Source organism: Perna viridis, chromosome 2 (genome assembly GCF_037379345.1).
Source record: "Perna viridis isolate PV_CMFRI_1.1 ecotype Kerala chromosome 2, ASM3737934v1, whole genome shotgun sequence".
Classification (NCBI taxonomy): Eukaryota; Metazoa; Mollusca; class Bivalvia; order Mytilida; family Mytilidae; genus Perna; species Perna viridis.
Window position 1 is genome coordinate 62,396,480 of NC_142446.1, and position 22,462 is coordinate 62,418,941.

Genomic DNA, 22,462 nt, shown 5'->3' on the forward strand with positions numbered 1-22,462 from the left:
TATGTTGGTTTGTCCTATAACCATCTCCACATATCTATCCAACTAGGTTATATATTCAACTATATTGTGCCCCATGAGAAATATTCGTACACATACTCATGTACATAACAGTTCTCTTATATACTTTTATACACTGTTCTGCGTGTACTTTAAATATTCTTCATGATGTTCGATATACATTCAAAGAGCCATACGGTGCGTATCTTATGGGAAGCAGACACAGCTCAAAGTATCTGAGCACGCGAATGCAGCTCTTGTTTTTAGGTCTCGTGCTGCTTGTTTTTCTGCATGTCTTGCTTTTGTTTCTTTTTATTGTGCGGCTTCTTTTTTGTCTGGATGTTACTTTGCCGTCCCTGTTGTCTTGTCGTTTTCATCGTCGGTATTGTCACGCTTTCTCAAAATATTTCATTGCTAACTTTATCAATTTTCTACTGTTCCTACTGCCATAATTAAAATAATATCAGCAATTTCTAATCACGTAACGTGGCATTGACTGTAGGGTCGTCGATTTAACGAATGTCAATTTTGAATGTTTCGACAAAAAATATATCTCCCTGTCTGGCTCGCTGTTATATTATCTGTCTCGACTCCAAAACTGCCATTATTCTGTTAATATTACTCACGAAGTCTAGATGTTTTGTTTATTCACAATTAAATTTAAAAGTTATACGATCGCCATCCTGACCTAATTGATCAACATGAAGTGTGTTAGTTTCTACACTTATGTACTCTTATAACACTTGTTTTTGTCTCCATTTAATTGCCCCTTCTTTGTTCGTCACCATCGAAATACGAAAACTACTATTAAACTAGAAATTTTGATATGACTTAGATCAATTTTGTTCCTAATCCTACAGGAAACATTATAAATACAAGAATAACATAACATATCTTCAATTCTCTTTTTTAAACAAGCAAGTAAATGATTAGAACAATTGCTTAAGTCTTTCCATTGAATAATACTTAATCCCAGTGTTTTTCAGAGTAAGAAGTAGCCACCTTTCGAGTGAAATAAAATGGAATAAGAATAAAAAAAATTTTCTCTTCGAAACTCTGAACCAAGTATTCATTCTCTTTGACGTCCTAACACATCCAGCTGTGTAAAACATCAATTAAAATATGAATCGTGTATCTTTTATATGTGTACTCATGTCGTTCTTACTAAAATTGCTTTTAGTTCCATTGAGTTAACATAAATGTAGAGATTTAAGATCACGATAAAAAACCCCAAATAGTTTCGATAATCGAGTACAGGATCGCCTGTATTACGTATATTTTAGGACAGTAGTATTTGCATTTCCGAATATCAAGTTCAAGATCAATTGTATAACGTAGAATTTAAAACAGTAAAATTTTCAGTTCAAATGATCAAGTTCAAGATCAACAATAAAATGTAAATGTTATTATTATTATTATTATCATTATTATCTTTACATGTTTTTTATCATTAGCAATACCAACAATATCGATATCTCGAAGGGACCCAAAAGTGTATAATAATAATAAATGGTTTTATCTATATACATGAGAAATCGAATGAATAAAACACATACGGGACTTCTTAATTTGAATAAATTAACTCCGTCAGAATATACTGTCACAAGATTCACATACCATAAGCCAGAGCATGGGTGTATTATGCTCCGAGGCGATCAAATTCAAGTAACATGTAACAATACGTATAGAGAACTTTCATAAAGCAATCAGAAGAAAATTTTGTAACCGAGTAGCAAGAAAAAAATATTATACTCAACGCAGGAGTTTATCTGAAATACTGATATTTAAATACATTAAAAAAAAAAAAAAAACAGAATTACACAACATTGGAACTAAATTATCTTAATATAAAGTTTTTGGCGGGTAATCAAGGGAACCAAGATTCTAGCAGAATTTAAGATCGTGGACAGGCGCAAAGACCAGGTAGGCTAACAGACACATACGTAATTTCTTTTGCTTAATTATGATAGTACGATATTTTCCTCACTCTTTCAAACATGTATGTAACGGGAGACTTTCGTAGGGAGGAGGTATTTAGATGAGGATCTGATGGTTCAAATTCTGTACCACTCCCGAAGTCTCTATCAATTAACATGAAGTCGCATCAATACATTGTAAAGATGAACTGCAAAACCGTGGAAAATGTTAGAAATAACTTTTACTCTTACAAAGAATTATCACTAAACTAATGATTTGCATAGTGTTTTTTTTGTTTGATTTTATTAATCAAAAAGAATCATTAACAACAGTACATACTACTATTTTCTGTTAACATCGTGAAAGGGAAGGGAGGTAACAAAACAAGTAACTAACGCAACAGAAGGTCCTCAAACTGAAGAAATGAAATTTCAATTTTAATGATCCTCATCGTGTAAAAACGGAAGCTATCACTGTCAAAAGAAAGAAAATAGCTTTTTTTTGTTTCCTACTGTAACTTTCCACATTTATGGAAAAAAACATTTAACTCTTCTGCCGCTTTTCTAATGAAAGGAAATGGAAAAACTGGATCTTAACAAATTATCATTTTGAGTTACGGCGCGATATCATAAAAATAAAATTCGCAGCATATAATAATCAGTAAATTGGTAAATTCGTTATATATATTCTTGTGTCAAATATAAAATAAGGCATTAATGTCCGTACGCAGAATTGTTGTAACGAGATAAAATTTAAGGGAAAGAAATGATGACAAACATTCCACGCAGCAAAACCGTCGTAAAATAGAAAGTATTTGTGATCAGTTGCATATTAAAATTCTAATGTTTTACGTTTATATAGAAAACTAAGATGGAGGTGTATAACATTTACCTAAAATAACAAACGCACCAGAGCAAGTTCGTTGTATACGCATATAGTACCTGATATCAATTGACAGGTTTTCTATATCAGTTAAAGTTAAATAAAAGTTAATGGTTTCAACAAATATGATATAAACTTTCTAAAAGAAACTATGCAAATACAACGCCTTATCGTATTACATTTTTTAATGGTAAATTGTTCACGAGTTATAATTTCGTATCCCAGTCTGAGATAAACACCAGTGGACACTGGCCGCAACTCTTGACAGAATGTTCATACCCTTTTGACTTTACAATTTTTCACTACTAAGTGTTCAAATTATGATAACTTAACAGTTTTGGTCTTTTTATTAAAACCTAGGAGAAGAAGAGCGAAGTTTTAGTTTTTTGAAAGGGAAATAACTCTGTAACGACACACGTGTTTTCTTAGCAAGGTAACTCTGTACCTTCTGAAGCTACACAGATTTATTTGGTATACAACTCAACTTGATTTCTCTTGAAACGACAAAGTCAAAATGTGGCGGAAGAAAAAAAATAGTCATACGAATAGTAGTATGGTTTTCCCGTGACAGGGAAAGTCAGACCTCAATAATTTAAAGCCAAATAAAACTCAAATTGGGTTTTCAAATGATATTTTGGTGTTGTTAGGTTAACCGAACACAATAATTTTCGAATTTTCGAAAAATGTCGCGAATCGGAGTTTTTTTCAGCGGTTTCAGGAAAGACGTTATTTTCCAAGATAAGTATATAAAGTGAGGTATCAAATGATGCGGAATGAGCTAGGAAAGAGATAAGAATAAGTTAAATTTCAAAGATCTATAACTCTTCTCACACAATTCATACTTTTCTAAACTTCTAGCACTCAAACCACGAAGTGTTAGAAATTATGATGACATATAAAGTTTTGATATTTTTATTAAAACCTAGGAGGAGAAGAGCGAAGTTTTATTTTCGAAGAAAGGGAAATAACTCTGTAACAAAAGAGTAATCAAGGGAACCAGGGTTATAGCGGCAATCAAAAGAATGTAATCCACGGACAAAGACCAGACATGGAAAACAGACATACACAACAAAGAACATAAAGTAACTAAAATCATACATACAAAGTAACAAAAGCAAATTAGCAACTCGGACTCCACTAAAAAAAAACTGGGAGCATGGACCAGGTGCGACGGTAGGGTTAAGCGTCCTCTGCTTTTCTAGAAACACCCGCCGAGTTGCTCATAAAAAGTCGAGTCCGGGGTAGACAAACGAGGACAGGAAAACTATGACCCGTTGAATAAATTAGTTTCAGTGGTGCAGATGATACACCATAACGACCCACGAGTTTATGATGATGACTATAAAACTTCTGTATTTGTAACTTCAATCTTGTAGCAACACATGTGTTTTCTTAGCAGAGTAACTCTGGACCTTCTGAAGTTACACAGATTTATTTGCTATACAACTCAACTTGATTTCTCTTGAAACGACGAAGTCAAAATATGGCGGAAGAAAAGTCATGGAAAGACCTTAATTACAATCTTAAATGAAATACGAAAACTACAATTAAAAATGGAAATTTCGATATCACTTAAATCAATTTTGTTCCTGTAAGGTCCTAATCCTTCAGGAAACATGATAAATACAAGACTAACACAACATATCTTAAATTCTCTTTTTTAAGCAAACACGTTCATCTAAAAGTGTGAACGAAGATTAAAAGGTGCCAAAACCTACTGCATGTAATCGAACACCCCTGCAAATTTTATATATTTACGATTAAAATTACCAATCTGAAAAGTTCCTAAGATTGTAATAGTAATCAAAGTAGTCCAAATATGTTTTATTGACAAAAATGCATCAATTTAGTTCAAAAATTAATTTATAAGCAGCCTCTTCCTACAAGCAATCCTTTCCACCCCAACATTAATTCTATTCTTACTTCAATCTTGAATCGGACACTTAACAAATAATTCAGTTAATAAATATTGGTATGTCAACCTCTGCATAATTTTTGGGTAAACCTGTGAATATTAAATATTTAGGCGGATTTACAACATCAAATTAAAAAATAAACGCAATAGAATCTATAAAAATCCCAAAGTCATCCACATTCGATACGATATCATCTACTCTTCAAAAAATAAAATGCAATTTCCACAATTTGTATTTCTGTAAAACAGTTTTAAAATTATGATTTCTAAGAAATATATAGTAATCCCAGTTCAATTATTTTTTTCGAAATATCGCTTAGTACATAATCTTATAGCTAATACATCAAGGATGTTGAAGTATTAAAACGTATGATACTATTTATGACGGTATTTCAAACCAGGAAATAGAAAGCAGCAACCCACAGTCTTTGTTTTTATCAGTAATTATCAACACAATACTTAAAAAAATCATTAAATAATAAAGTGCATCACATAACCGTTAGTCAATAATGTGTATTTACATGACTTGAGTAAAACATGTATAAAATCCAATACTACAATTCACGCATGACACGATAAACACCATTAACACAATGGTTTCCTAAAAGTATTATCTTTTTTGACGTTGCAGTGAAAGCAATACATAGAATTTTCTAAGTCAATATAATTCAGAAGACATATTGAGTCGGGAGTTTAGTTTGTAAAAAAACATGTGAGTATCTTTAATCATGTGCCATATGAAGTACGCATTAAATTTTACAGATAGTGTCTCTGTATGTCTATAACTTGTCTCAGTTTTTATAGTATTTGCGTGCATTGAGCATTCGTTATACAATATTGTTTTTAGGTTTTTCCGTCACACTAAGTTTAAAACTTTTTTCAATCGTGTTCAGCATTGTGATTTATGTTTTGCGACAGAAGCTCACCTTATTTAGACATTAAATTATCTCGTCTTATAAATTCATAATTAATTCCAGCTGAAAAGTCTCCGTCGCCAGACTCTGATTACTTCTGGGTATTGAACAGTGCAATTTGGAAATATATATATGACATAAATGTCTATAATAAACTCAATATTTCTAACAATAATGATTTTATTCTTTTTGTTTCGTAAATAAAAATTAAAGTTTGGGTAGTGACACGTTCATTGGGAGAGATTTGATTATTTTGGAATATAATATGTTAATAATTAATTATTTTGTCTTTTTTTTAGAATAACCAACTTAGTAGTTGATAACTCCTTTTTGTAAGTAATTAATCCATTTTAATTGTAACAGAAGAAGACAAAACGATTTAAAAAGCAGTTCAACAAAAATTACTATTCCAATATTTTACAGCACTCGGTTAATTCAGTTTTTAAAACAGTCATTCTATAATGTTTGGTCTCATTCCCGGGCCCATACAAAGGATTAAAATTTTTTTGTCTGCCTCGTATCTATTATATGTCTCAGTGACGGATAATTTGCACGGAGATATCTATGTGCTATGATCTGTTTATAAATAGAAGGTTAAACCAAATACAAAAGGCGTAAATTTTTGAAATATTTAACATTTGTAAAGGGAAAGTACTAAACTAGCTTTGGAAATATGTCATAAGTACCAACTGTAAAAGTCTGCAGAAAGTACGGCACTACAACTGTACAACGGAACTGAATGTGGTAAAAGTCAACGCTTTGCGCATAAATTGTTCATGTCTTTAAAAATTAATACACACAACAATATTTTTGACAATCCTAGAACTTATTGCAAAGAACAGGCTTGTAAATATAGGATGCAATTGGAAAAATCAAATCTTGATCCAACTTCTGATACGCATGGAATTGCTGATAGACTAACAGCCTGCTTATTGGGAGAAATAGATTCATACATTATGCTTTACGACAAAGTTTTTAAACGATGGAGAAAAGCTATTCAATGAATTAAAATTATTGATTCCACGAACTTCAAATTCTAACATTACCGAACTTTCGTACTATTCCCGATTAGCAATAGCTTGTGCCGTTGCTGGAAAATTTGATGATGGTGGACGATACATACAGAAGGCAATTATGTCTTCATATTTTCTCGGATGTTGTGTTGCAATTCCAAACTTTTTATACATATATGTGCTTTTCTTGCTATGTGTATATGAACAGAATCCGTCAAAAGAAAACAGGAAACACATCATTCGTATTTCGGAAATGGGATTACAAAGTGTAGAGGACGAAAATGAATTAATAAGTAGATTTTGGGTTCGAATTTTTATGTTGCGAATGATATATGCTTTACTTGGTTTAAGTTTTAAAGGTGAACCGATCACTGCAATTTATGTTGAACCTAGATGCATATCACGAGCAAAAAAACTGCTGTCGGAAGTTGATAGCCTGTGGGACACCATAGAATCGCGACGGAAAATTATGTACTTTGTCGCTAAAGCTCGTATATCTCAACTTGAGGAGAAGGCAGACTATATAAAAACCGTTCTCTATTATTTGAACATAGCAATCAGCATTGGAGAAGAAATATATCAAGAAATAGAAAGAAGCTTTTTCATTTGTCAACCAGTGTCAGTTGATTGAAATTCCCACACATGAATGCAATGATCAGTCAAACAATCATGGTGTTGAAGTTGGAAGTGACGAAAGTTCTCCATCTTCATTTGCTATTATTTCTCATGCTTCTCTGGAGTTTCAAAGTAATGAAGGAAATACAAAGGGTTTACAAACAACTGGAGCCCAATTGCACCAAGACTGCGGGTTTGTGGTATCGAATGTTGAATGTGGTGTTCAAGCCAAATTTCAAGCTTGTGGTTCCACTTCAACAGAAAACACTTCTTTTGAAAATTTAAATTTAGAAAGTCTTAATTTAGTAAACGAGTCAACGGATAACGATTTTTCAATACAGTGTCTAGACAGTCAAGGAAATGAAAGGGACAAACTAAGTTATCACGGAAGTCCGGATGCGCCGATAATTCGACTGCATAAAAAAGACATAAATCTATTAGTAATCAAAAACTGTAAGGTCAGCAATGTTTATACAATCTGAGCGCGTTTAATTACAAAAACTTTTGTCGTCTGAGTAAGATTGAAACTGTTTGTTTTGTTAAATTTTAAAATCTTATAGATAATATTTCTTTATTGGATTCATATTCTGTTGCGAGGTGTTATTTTTTTTACAAAATAATCCATTATTTGTTTAAGAAAACACATGAATGCAATCTGTCCCTGGATTACATTCTTTTGATTACTGCTGTAAACTTGGTTCCCTTTATTACTCTTTGAAAGATGATAATTGTTTGTCATATGGAAACCATGATTTAAATAGTAATAAATAGAATACAATCCAATGATAACTGTAAGATAGGGTAAATAAAAACACATGAATTAAATACAGTCTCAAGTACAAAGAAAAATAGCTACCCGAACTCCACTATAGAACGAATCAGGTGCACCGGTAGTTAAGCGTTCTCTGCCGAGTTGCTCATAGAAAGTCACATCCGAGGTAGACGAAAGAGAAAAAGACTATGACATGTTGAACAAATCGTTTCTCATATTGGAGACACCGTTACGGCTCACGAGTTCTTGATGACGACTATACAACTTTTGTTGTGATGACTTTAACCTTGTAGCAACATAAACATGTTTCAAAGGAAGCTTAATTGTAAGAGGTCTAGCATGGTACAAACAGTCTGCGTAATTTGGCAAGTTTGGCATTGCGTATGAATTTTGATATGAAAACGCAATACACAGGTGCCGAAGGGATAATTCTACAGATGACAGAAAAGTTGACGATACTGAATGAAAAGATGTTTATTATATAGATTTGTCATGAGTTTTCTCCGTACATTTATTTGTAAGAGTAGGTAAAAGTTCGTGGGATGTATTACATCCTCGTGTCTAAAATTATCTAGGACAAAACAAAATTTATATACAGTAAACTGAGGTCAAAGGATGTGGCTATTATTATAGATACGATCAACCATACAGTTAGCATCAAAAGAAAAGGTCATCGAGTAACGGGGTACAATTTATTATCCGAATGCCAACCGTCTGTTGAAAAAAACACGCCCACCACACTGAAGAAAAAAAATGTCAGTAATTTGACAACATCTAAACTTTTAGAAAATGATTTTGAATCGCCTTTTTAACGACATATTTACATCTCTACCAAATACTACGTATTTATATCTAAGTATGGTGTTCCTTTTTGTGACTTTGAGTTGGAATTTCAACTGAGTATTGGAAATAGTCGAATAAAAAAATGAAAATAACAAAATATATACAAGTATGAACTGACAGAATTGGTGTTGGTAGTTAAAACTTGAACAGTAATACACTTAAATCTACGATAACGCGACTATTTTTTTTTAAATTTGAGACAATTGCTACATGTATCTGACAAAGTGATATTACGGATTTATATTTCATAAATGTTCAAAAACAAGCGATTATAATTTAATTGACAATTTAATTTGAACATTCTGATGATTTCTGATTCAGGAAGCAAAGCAACGTTTGTGGTATTGGAGTGCACTTCAAATTTTTGAATGTTCATCAACTGAATTCAGAATGGGACAACGTAAATGTAACACAATTTTTTTAGTAATGTGAAGGGTTTACCTTTAGAAATAATATCACAATTCTAAAACCGGGGTTTCAAGAAATTGTGTCTGATTAGCATTTTTATACAGCTGTGTAATTACTATTGGACCATAGCAATTTGACTTCCCATTTAAGGTACCAGTATCGTATTGCATATCCCTGAGCGGGTGTACGTCAAAACATGGATGCTACAAAAACATAGTGCATTTTCTTTTTTCCTCTCTACAAACTAATGTTTTGTCAAAAGATATGAACAATGACTTATAAAATAGAGCAAACATCACACTGTAAGATGAAGAACTTTTTTAAAAGAAAATCTAACATAATATCATGAAAATGTTCCACTGAAAAGGTTGGTTTGGTGAGTGCAAAACGAAATGAAAGTAGGGAAAATGGCTATTTATAGTTCAAGACTACTTTTCTGTCCGATCTTCGTGGACTCATCCTATTTTCTTTGCGGGAAACTATTTTTTCACATGTCCTTAGAAATGCTACATAAGTGAAAGTTTTATTGAATCAATTTACATATTTTTTTAAAAATCCTAAAAATATGCACTTCACTAAAGAAGTCTATGGGAAAATTAATACGATACTGAGACCTTAAGTATCAAGAGCTTGATTTTTCTGTGTACACGCTTGAATTAACTAACAATCGGAGTTATACAAATTGTTAATTTAGATTCACATACATTTAGATGAATTATATGAGGTATTCTGAGTAAGTTAATTTTCATAGTATCCTATTAAGGACACATTCAAGCATATGTAAATTAATTGTTTTCTCACTCTAATTATCCTGTGAGATTGATTTGAAATCACAATATAGACACCACTATACGTTCGAGCTCTAAATTCGTACAAGTATTATCGCCCTTTGCCCATTTGTAACATAGATACAAGAAGTGAGAGTATAAAAACAATTCATAATAATTTGAAAAGAATGGTTGTATGATATAAATGTCTATAGTTTTAGTTAAAACACACTAAATTTACAATGGATTATTTACGTGTGGGTTTGTATTGAAACTTAACTGATATTAAATGTGTATGCTATTTATAGAAACTACACTTTAATAGGGTTTATAATAAAAGGTGTATATCAGAGTGCTGTATACATAGTTTTAATAGTTAGAACGCCACATTAAACAACAAATAAAACAAATACAGATATATATTAAGTATTTTGACCAAGATTGCAGTATCTTAATGTAACCGATGTTTTGTTTACTTAACGAGGACAGTGATAACTACACACAAAATCTACGTTATCTATTTTCTGCTATAATAATATGACAATATGGAGGATTATACAAGTAAAACGTGCACTGTTGAATACACAAACCTAGGAAAATCAGGACTTATGGTGTCCAATGTGTGCCTAGGAACCATGACATTTGGGAAAAATGAAAGGTCCTACTCAGCAGTAAGCAGCTTTTACATTTTGTGATTCGTTATTAGCTCACATTGTTCTCGACCGACCCGATCTGCAACGAACAGTACGGCGAGCAGGTAGTTTGCAAGAAGCAAAACTGTTTACCCTTCCTAATGGTTCCAAATTTGTCGTGGAGTATGTCCTTTACGTTTCTTGTGTGTACTGTACAGCCCACTGTGTTTTCTCTAGCTTTTGTTTGGTATTCTTTGCAGGGTAATCAACTAATTTCGCCATTTGCGACGTCAGTAAATACGTTTTTTTATTCCATTATAATTATGATGAAATGCTAAATGTATTACTATAATTGTGAGTGTTAATTCCATGACCCAAACATGCTTCTTATATTTCATTTTAAAAACTTCACTATGCTGCTTCTGTTGGTCCACGCTCCCAGTTTTTAGTGGAGTCCGAGTTGCTCATTTGTTTTTGTTACTTTATATGTATGATTATAGTTACTTTATGTTCTTTGTTGTGTATGTCTGTTTTCTATGTCTGGTCTTTGTCCCTAGATTACATTCCTTTGATTACCGTTATAACCTTGGTTCCCTTGATTACTCTTTCTAATGATATCACATTCCCCACAGACCCACACAAGACAACATCGGTTTACAAGTTTTGCTTACCAATATGTTTGGCATTAAGGAGGTAGTTTTAAGCAGAATAAAATGAATCCAAGTTAATTAGATGCTTACATAAGATTGATACAGACGTTCCAATGATTTTTTAGAGTTGTGTCCCTTACCCTAAGTCTACCTCCTTAATGGCAAACATATTGGTAAGCAAAAGTTTTAAACCGATGTTGTCTTGTGTGGGTCTGTTGAAGGAATTTTAATAAAATATATTTTTCAAACCAAATGCATTTCATCATATCATAGATATATACAAGTCCTACACAGACAGACCAAGACAACTCTCATGCGATCCTAAACCGTTTCATAGAGCTTGGTGGGAACATGCTGGATACATCAAACTTGTACTCGTATGGTAAAGCAGAAGAAATAATCGGCAACTGGCTATGCAGGTATGAATAATCTTGTAATGAGACTATGAAGCTTTTAAAAAATAGAAAAACCGAAACATCTTTGTGATGATATTTTATCAGTCACTTTCTTTCAATTAATACATCCCCACATGGTTATCCCATGATCTGTTTGTCAAGAAAAGTAACCAAAATTATTTTGCTTCCAATTTAAAGAGAAAACGTAATTGTTTAATGCCAGTTGATTATACTGAAAGAACATAAATCTTGTAACGCACAGTGGTAATAATGCATCACAAAACTGTAGCGCTTAATAAAAAATATAAGGAGATAATTTTTCTTATTACTACATTGATAATATTATTTATTTATTCATAGAAAAGACAGATCAGAAATTGTGTTAGCCACTAAAGTTAGAGCACCAATCGGTCCAGGACCAAACGATGGCGGGCTAAGTCGTCGACACATTATACAAAGCTGTAATGAAAGCCTCTCAAGATTGAAAACTGACTATATTGATCTTTATCAGGTAATGAAAAGATTCAAATCAAGTACAAAATTCTTTTGTAACTGAATATTTGCATATGTAAGATTCTTATACTACAGAAATTTTGTTTGATTTGCATTATATAATTAATTAAATTAATAACAAATGTCATAGACTCAGTAGTTTCCAATATACATATACATTTTAATATAAACAGAATGTCTTATATGAGGAACGACAACTACAATTTGAGATTTAAAATATAATTTCTTATTTAAGTTATCTTTATCTTTTTTGTATTATTTTATAAATCTTCAGAAATAAAATAAGATGAATAATTAAAAGTCTTTATTAAAATCTGACATGAAAAGATTAATACCACAATTTGGCTTTTATATCTTATTGAGATACAGTTGCAGACCACATAAATAGTCTCAGGTTTTCATTTGCACTTTTGAGATTACCGTTAACATGATCATATAGATAATATACCGCGCTTGATTAAGGTAGGACATGAATGCAGGACTGCCCCAAAAATAAGGTTCTGCATGCAAAAGACTATAGTGACGTAAAATTTGGCATATGTAGATAAAAAAACATAGGTTTTTACCTCTGCCGTGGACAATTCTGAATTTGATATGAATTAGTATTAGATACTTATTGAAGCACAAATGAATAATTATTTAAGGTAGATGCATGCATGGGACAGCTCTGTTCCGCTAGAGGAAACACTTAGAACATTTGACGACCTTATAAGAAATGGAAAAGTAAGATACATTGGTGCCAGTAATCTAAAGGGGTGGCAGTTGCAGAAAATGGTGGATATATCTAAATATATGGGTCTACATACTGTCATCAGTTTACAGGTAAACCAAAACATATCCATAGGAGACACACATTTAGTTGGTTACACATGCCAAATTCTGTTTTAAAAATAACTTTTAGAGAAAATATTTTTTCTTGAAATGATAGAACAAGTGAATATATAGAAATATACACTGTGTACAATGACGTGAATTTCAAACAAGTGTTTGACGCTTTAATCATTCATCATCAGAACATTCATTATAGATGAAATACATAATGAAGACGTGTGTTGTGGTACATGTGACTATTTTATACTTAGGTTTATAGATTATTAACATGCTGATGTGTCCATACCATAATGCAAAACACAGAAAGTACTAATATGTACCGATCAAGGTAGATTATACCTGATATTTCTAGTAGATAAATTTTCCTCGTTTTTCTCAAAGATTACCTTGAAGGAACATATTTTAGAATTTTAATGTAAAAAAAAACTTTGGTCATCGAACTTGATTTCGAGAAAGTAGAGCCTTATTAAAGGCATTTTTATTGCAACATTTTATATGGATTCTGTAGGGACTTTTCAATATTTCGCAAACTACAAAAAACTGGTAAATTAAAATTTCTTTTAACTCTATATAAAGAACACTTAATTCACATTCTTTCATATTTCAAAATAAAATAAAATAAAATAATATAAAATAAATAAAATTAAAAAAAAAAAAAATAAAAAAAAAAAAAAAAATAAATAAAAAATAGGGGTCATTGAGCTCTTTCTCCCGCCAATCATCCCACCTTTAACAGAGGCTTTTTACAAATAATGCTTATAATTTTTGTAATTTTACCATACTAATCTTTTGTCAAGAATATTTACAAATTATTTAAACATATTACTTTTACATCATTTTAAACACTACCATTGTTCCTGGGGTACCAGTTTTTGTGGTTTACGTGAGTTTGCAAACCAAGAGAGAGTGCTTCCAACGAAAAGGAACTTTCCCATTCATTTGTATGGTGAAATTGATAATTCCACAAATTCAAGAATCTATGAACTGACATTTTTCGCCTAAACTATTAAAAATTGTACTCACGAATAAAAGTGCTTTCACAGAATTAGCTTATGATACATGTATATGTATATAATATTGTAATACGACAAGAAATGCGTCTTGTCAATGGTATGGTTCACCTTAAATTTGTAATAATTTCAGCAACAATATAGCCTCCTTCGGCGAGAATCAGAGCTAGATGAATTTGAAGTCTGTGCCAATGAAGGTGTCGGTGTCCTGCCATTTGGAGCATTAAAAGGGTTTGTTTATTAAATTAATTTCTACGATATTTTTTTTACATTCGTTTAAACCAATTTATCAAAGTAAGAAAAGCTTAATGATGTGTTGAGATAAACGAAACCCCCTTTTTTAGTATTATTAACTTATTCTTATTGTTAACAACTAAGTACTAGTGCATTGTGTATCTAAACGTCATTTTTGCATTATATAATATGACCATTCAAATGTTAAATGGCCGTGTGCTTAAAGCTCTGGACTTGAAATCACAATATAGACACCACTATGCGTTCGAGCTCTAAATTCGTACAAGTATTATCGCCCTTTGCCCATCTGTAACATAGATACAAGAAGTTACAAAAGAGCACTAAAATTCTTATTGTGAATTACTGTATGCTAAGATAAAAATAACTATACATGTAAAAGCAACCAAAACAAACTATATTTGAAGGTAAAAATCGGCTTCAATTACGATAAATGACAAGTATACGACTGTTGGAGTCCGTGACTCGTGGTAGAGATCACGCTTTGAGTGGAACATATCGTGGTTTGGATCCGCAGCTAAGTCACAAAAAGACTTTGAAATGTGTAGTCATTGTTTTTCTTTAGGCATGTTACATACAGAAGATGTGGGAACTGGTTGTATTAAATTTGGAATAATACTTGAAAGTGGGATGAATTACCTACTTTAGGACTGTTACTGCAGTGAACTGGCACGATACAAACGTGGGCATGAACAAGACGTTTTTGTTTAATTGATCAAAGTTGAGAAACGTGATAATCATCTGTCTTTTGAACGTAAAATGACGATCAAATAATCAGTCTATCTTTTTGTAGAGGATTGCTAACTGGGAAATACTTGACCCAGGATGGTAAATCCGATGTATCAGGACGCTTATTACATGCCCACACAGTCGGTTACAAAAGTACAGAATCATGTCCCTCATTGCGTACATATGAGAAAGATGACGCTTACAAGAATTTGATTACAGCAATGAAGGAAATGGCTGATACATATGGTAAATTAAACATAGAGCACAAAACCATTGGCTCTCCTTATTACTACAAAAATGACAACAGCAAAAAAGACCACAATGGACAGAACGTTGAAAAAAATCTATATCAGCTCTGTTTTAGTAATACCGTGATATATAACATTTTTCCTTATCGGGCAACATAAAAAAAACGGTCCTGTTTTGTTCTGGTTATCTATCTTTTTTAATTCCATATTTCAAAGTCTAACATTATCGTTATATTTGTTAGCAAGACACCCATGTTAAGTTCTCAAGGCAACCAAGGTTTGAGCAGAAATCAAAAGAATATAATTAAATGATAACGACCAGATAGGTAAAACATACACAGACAACAAAAAACCTGACGGAGTAATACAAAATTTGATCTAAATTATTATCTAGTAGTGTTGATATAGTAAGCTTGTTGAATGTCAGTCGGTAAAGAGATGTTGATATTTATTATCAAGTATTGTGGATATGGTCAACTTGATAAATATCAGTCGATAAAGCAGTGTTGATGTTTATTATCCAGTAGTGCCGATATGGTCAATTTGATAAATATCAGTCGGTAAAGCATTGTTGATGTTTATTAACTAGTAGTGTCGATATGGTCAACTTGTTGAATATCAGTCGGTTATACGGTGATAATAATATAAAATATTTGGTATTATTGGTATTACTAATTCTTTACTGTAATTTGAATAGACGATTGACACTTGCGAGTATACAACAGAAATCATTCGTACATATAATCGCTAACATTTATTATTTGCTAATTTACGACTTATAGGAGCCAAATGAACCAGCAATTTCCATTTAAATTCAAGGTAAAACGATCAGCCAGATTGCACTTAGATGGGTTCTTCAGAAGCCAATCGTCTCTGCAGTTATAATGGGTGCTACTAGTATCCGTCAGCTTGAGGAAAATATGGCTGCTGCAAGTGGTTGGGAACTGTCTAATGATGAGGTACTTAAGCAAGTTTTTATTTACATTGTTTAAAGTAGGATTCTTGATTCTGTAAGCGAGATAGTATGAACGGTTAACTAACTATCAATTAAGAATCAAATAAATAAATAAAAAAAAAAAAAAACAAACAAACAAACACAGAGAAATCTGCAAGAAAAAATTAACCGAATAAATAATCTATAAAGAAATCAATGAAATCAAATTTGCAAACTTCATTGTCGACCTCAGGATATATTAAACCTATTTTTTCATATTTATACTTGTTGACCTATTCAAGCCTTTATCATGTACATTAAAATTGTAAGAATGAACTCCAATAGGTGGCACAATTTGCATATGAAGTCGTCTAAGTACATGATATTAGAAAAGATGAAAGTTAAAATACATTTGTGTGTGTAAAATGTGTTGACCAACAAGAGTTATCTTCCTTTTATAAGAATGTCATATTGTATTCCTTTAATTTTTTTTATGTTATCAGATGACAGTTTATATGCAAACAACTGCTTAATTTCAAAATTTTGAAGCTGTAACGAAATAAATTATTCACTGCACAATATGTATTTTGACAGCTACTGAAATATGTTTTTTGATAACTGCAGGTACATAAACTTAACAGACTATCACAAATAGGCAGTCATTATGTGCAATCTCAGGGAGGTGTTTGGAAGTCTAAAGCTAGAATCATGCACCAGAACATATTACTTTAAAGGAAGAAAAAGTGTTGTTCCATGTGGTTCAGGAGGACTGCAACTTATATACAGTGAAACCTATCTATAACGAACCCCTAAACAAAACGACTAAACAAATGTTGGGTTAAGACAAGATTCAAAATTTCATTTATATAAAAATATTTAGATAAGTGTCTTGTTAAGACAGGTTTTCTGATGTTTCAGGGTTTGGTTTATATAGATTTCACTGTACTGTATAATCAGAAAAGACAGGCATAACTTCAAATTCAAGCTACTTTCCGATGTAAACGTTGCACGACATGGTTAAAAAACTTGTGGTACATCTGGTATTGATTATTTCGTTGAAATAATAACACTTAAATATTACACGGAGGGAAGCTTACTGGCGTATAATCGCACACATAAAGTAGCTAGATTTTTCAAATATAGAGACTATTGGCTTGATCGATCGTACTGTGAAACTTTTGAAAACTGGTCACCGTCGGGAACACAAATAGGCCAGTTTCTACAGTGAAACGGCCTAATCAGGTTTAAGTGAAGAATCCTAAAATAAGATGACAGACGACAAGCGGCATGATATCGTTTTTTATGATCAATGATAGAAATATAATAATCAAATAAATATTTAATTAAGGACAAATTCAAATAAACAATATATTTTCATCCAATCATCAGTGTGTCTTTTCTTTTCACCATTTTTGAGCGTACAGTATTGTCCTCTGTCATGGACATAAAAGGCATCAAGAATTGAAAAAATCTGTCATCCTTCGCGTTTGCAAAGCTTATCATGCAATTCACATTTTCAAAGAAATCCTGATAGGTATAGGAACCTGCATTATCAAATAATCATCTTCCATTTCATCCGAGTCAGAGTCTGAATATCCATTTAACCACGGATGATTGTGCGCCCATTTTAATTTTGTGCACCATATTGCTCCCGACATTTGTAGTTTTTTTCTTGTGCAATTAAATCAGTATGATAAGAGTAAATATTTTCTTGTTACATTGTATTATCTATATACATGTGCCTTTCCAAATCATTTATTGCTATATATACTGCTCTTAATTTGTTTAAAAGTAAAAGGCACATCATAAGAAAAGCAAGGGAAAAATAAACTCAAGCAAAAACCAAAATGTACATGTATTAAAGACTAAAATAATTATTAAAACATATTTTAATACATGTAATAACAAGAGACATTCAAATAATTTACAATTGCAAATTTTAACAATGATTTCGTGATTTTTTACAAACGCCGTTCTAATTTTATCATATACCTATGAACAATGTCAAGTTATTTGGAACAAATATAAATGTCCTCACAAAACCTGTAAAAAAATGCATTATTTTAAATACTTAACCTTGATACGGCATATCAGATTTTTGACCTTCAATGGATAACAAAGTACTTGAAAAGTTAATATCCTACTGCTGCTAGAGTTTCAACGACTTTTAAGAGAGAAATAATATTATACATCTAAAATCCTGAATATCAGATTTGCTTCGTTTCTTGCAGGTTGTTGGCTTTGTCCTCTATCTTTATTAAGAAATGTATGTGTATGTGTATGTGTGTGTGATGCAAAAGAGTAGGAGCATGAAAAACAACTTTTATTTTTGTCTGAAAGATGCATGTTTATACCCATTTCCCGGTTAGACTGATAAAGTACTCATATTTCCACTTTTGCAAAGTATCTTCAAATAGACATGTTTCCCTCATCAATTTTTTTATCGCCATAAAACGTTTGAGTCCCTTGCATTGATCCTTTTATTCAAAGCACTGTCATGAAAATTGATATGTTTTCGAAAAATAAATTTGTTTTGCGTCACCGTATATATTGACATAAAACTACTTGTCAATTTAGTCTTTAAAAATTAAGATCAATGTATTACGTTAAACGTTGTAAATTTAGATCATCGTTTAAAACCTTAACAATTATATCGTGTAATGCTTCGTATTGTTCTTCATTATAAATATATTTTCTTTTATTATGCATGTGAAAAGAAAAACTATTTTAAGAAGTTTATTTTGAATAACAATTGAAAAGTCGTGTCCTCCCCCGTCGTTGTGATTATTTTTTAATTTAAATCCAAATTCTCAGTCAAGGCGACGATACAAACCATTGAAATAATCTTTTATACACGTATACATTTTCTACCGTTTTGAAATTCACGAATATGAAATGCATACTAGAAACGTTACTTATGTCAGTTAAAGACGTAACATTTTTATCGACATATAACTACATCATTGTTTTGAGCAAATATTCTCTGTCATAGAAACTGAAAATAAACAACCAATATATTTAACACTAGTCAGTCTCATGGGTAATATTCAAATATCACTTCAATTTTTAACCGTTTTTGATCATTTAAGAAATAATCATACTATTAGTGCCCTTATCTTCAGTTTTTATATGTAATCTATTTTATTCGGTTTGCTACATTGTGTATGTGGATCACCTTTGTTTCATGTTTTCACGTTTGGTCATGTTTTTCGATTTTGACGTATTGGAATCATTCCACTGCTTTTATGGTCGCTGGTCACTGTTTTGTAGTTTGTGCTACCAGGCAGTGATGAAAAGTTTTAGGTGTACCATGATACCTGTAAAACATTACTTTTAAAAATGATGCATGCAATGTGTAATCTACAATTTTCAACAGAAGGAGGGATATGGTGAATAAACAATTGCATCAACGTATTACTTAAATCGAGAAGCTCTTCAGAGATCTCCATTGGTTCTTCAACAAGTGTAAGCCACACCTTTAAACAATCTCTGAAAGGGCTGAACAACAAAGGAAAAAAATCCACTGTATCTGGTCGATGGTAGTTCTTAATAATCAAATTAATAAGTTATATAACGACACACAATATCATCGACGGCCAACATCTCATTTGACAATGAAGGCTATAGAATTCTTCATCTCCATCTCCTATTTGTGAAAAGGCCGATGAATTCTACGGCGGCAACATTACAACATATAAACAGAATGATAATTAAAGTATATATTTATTTTACTACACCCTTACAACTGGGTGCCTAATAACAGGGTTAAAATAAAGGCGTGTCTACAAATAATAAAACTATGTACCTCTTAACATTAACAAAACACATTTTTCATGTGAACATGAGCCTGGAATATAATGACAAATCATCTATCATAAAACAGTTCAATGAACATAAAAATGAATCGAACGGAGACATACATTAAAATCATCATCTTAACGACTCACTCCTTAGATCAAAACAAACCATGTAATACCTCAACAGTATTACATATAGATAAACAGAGATAAAGCATGCTTGCGTTTACTGAAAGCTAGCTCAGGACATATCAAAGAGTGACGACACCATCAGCATTAAAATATGTACTCACAATGTTATAGACTACAAAAAAACATCATATGAAGTATGCCTTAATGACATTTAACCTTTAGGAACTACGGAAGCATTATTTATTTCATGCTTATCAACGTCTCTTTAAAAAAATTGTTGAATGTATATTTCATTAATTCAGCTATATTGTTATAAACCCTTCATGTATCTTTTTATGTTTTAATTTATTACTTTGGTGAAATAATTAAGTTAAAAAAAAATGTAATTGAAGAATAATACTGTCAGAGTGATAACATTGTTAGTAATGTAGTCTGTCCATGCTTAGACCAAAGCATATTTTTAAAATTTAACCTTCATAGGGCCGTGCTAGAAACAGGAACTGCCTTTTTTCGGGGCACCCGAATTCACCCTGACATTTTGATGTGGTTTGCGCTGCTCATGTCTGTGTATAATATAATCTTTTGTTGTTTATTTTTTCCAGTTTATGTATAAAGAAAGTGTTTTTGTCCATGGATTTCCCATCTTTAATAATCTCTTCACCACACGTCGATAGTTTCACTTTTTTGAATATATGAAAAGTTGAACATTGTATCGTTGAATTCAACTGATATAAAGTAAGCAGTGCAGACAGAAACAAATAAAAATCAGCCAAAATGGATTAAGCTATATAAAGACATTGAGCTTAAGAGGAAATATTTTCACTCATGAATTGTCATACAAAGCAATAAAGTTTTATAAGGTCTTTACCATTTAAAGAAAGTGTAACATATGAGACATATGTTTGTCAAACTCAAACTTAGAGTTGTTTAAAAGTTATTGTCCACACAAGTAGATAACTTGATTTTAACTTTATTGTGTTATATGTAGACTTCAACAATATGCTTCAATATCTATAATTTTACTGTATGAAAAGTTTTATGTTAACCATTCAAATTAACTTCTGTTGGTTTCTTATGAGAAAGAGTAAATGAAATAACTGCCATCATCGTAAAATCATGGTTAAATTAAAATTGAATTGAGCTTTATTTCAAATGCAGGTAACAAACGTGTTTGAACAGAACTGCTTATAGAGAACAACTTATCATAAAGATAGCACTGATTTATCGAATGTTTCCTGTGTAAAAAATCGATAATTCACAATGTGAAAAAGATTCAGTTATTTCACCCTCGGACTGTCTCTCTCTAAACCGTCAAAATCCACCGATTACAAAATTTAAAATTGATGTTGAAAATAGCAAACAATTATGGTGGAAATCTATATCATAAATAGGATAATCATTTGGTTATCGTGTATAACAAAAAAAATTATCTCGCGTGCCAAAATACAGAAAGATTTTACTAGTGCTCGAAACAAGTTCGTCACACAGTCACACAAAATTTAAGTGTTCTGCGGCTAACGTGACCATATTTTAGTTATTCACTCATTTTAATCAACTATCCTATTATCAGCATAAGACTGAGTTAAAATTTCACTAGGCACAGTTCATCGATTGTCATGTAACTCACTCTTTGAAATGATTTATTTCAATGGTAAAAGTAACGCTGCATTAGCACCGACAGACGAGCAATTAAGTTCAGTGTGTTAAAGTTAAAACACATGTAAATTCAAACCTTGGAAAATTCGGTCTGGTATATTCTTTATTAATACCTATATTTAAATACCCTTTCATCACTTTTTTAAAAGTAGTAAATTATCATGATTTTATTATTTGGAAGAATGTTAGAGCCCCTACAATACTTATTTAAAATTAAAAGTTGTATTGTTTGGTTAAAAGGTACTTTTATTGTCAAATGTTGCATAATGAGTATCGTCTTACTTTATAGTATTTTTGTTATTATATGAACAAGAAGATACCTCTTAAATTAACAGAGTGTTTTGGTAGAAGAAAAATGACAACATAATCACATTTATTTGATTATATCATTTTGCCAATTAAAAAAAAAAACATGTTATGTAATGTTCCTTTAAAATATTTTCTCTGGAAATGTCAGATTATCAGAAAACAATGAAATATCTTACCAGTTGGCAATGGAGATAATAAAAACAATTCATAAGCATAGTATCAATTTAAAAAAAACCCAAAAGTATATGCTGACAGATTTTCTGTCTTCTGAAAACCTCTGTTTTATGTCAAGGCCGAAATAAAAAGTTGATGATATGTGCAAAACTTCATG

The 22,462-nt window shown here is 31.5% G+C and overlaps 1 protein-coding gene and 1 pseudogene across 2 annotated transcripts; both read left to right on the forward strand.

Moving 5' to 3' along the window:
* The first annotated feature begins 6,320 nt into the window (after positions 1–6,320).
* LOC148626384 (uncharacterized) lies at positions 6,321–7,825 on the forward strand (annotated as a pseudogene).
* Positions 7,826–10,484: 2,659 nt separating this feature from the next.
* Positions 10,485–17,625, forward strand: LOC148626385 (uncharacterized). 2 transcript variants are annotated; one of them, XM_088570343.1, is made up of 8 exons: positions 10,485–10,714; positions 11,599–11,744; positions 12,081–12,231; positions 12,882–13,055; positions 14,208–14,305; positions 15,120–15,301; positions 16,123–16,262; positions 16,862–17,625. In XM_088570343.1, exons 1-8 carry the CDS (start codon positions 10,589–10,591, stop codon positions 16,967–16,969), a joined length of 1,125 nt encoding a protein of 374 aa, XP_088426469.1. In that variant the 5' UTR covers positions 10,485–10,588; the 3' UTR covers positions 16,970–17,625. The 2 variants fall into 2 exon arrangements, with proteins under 2 accessions (XP_088426469.1, XP_088426470.1); XM_088570344.1 differs by having other exon boundaries at positions 10,670–10,800.
* The last annotated feature ends 4,837 nt before the right edge of the window (positions 17,626–22,462 follow it).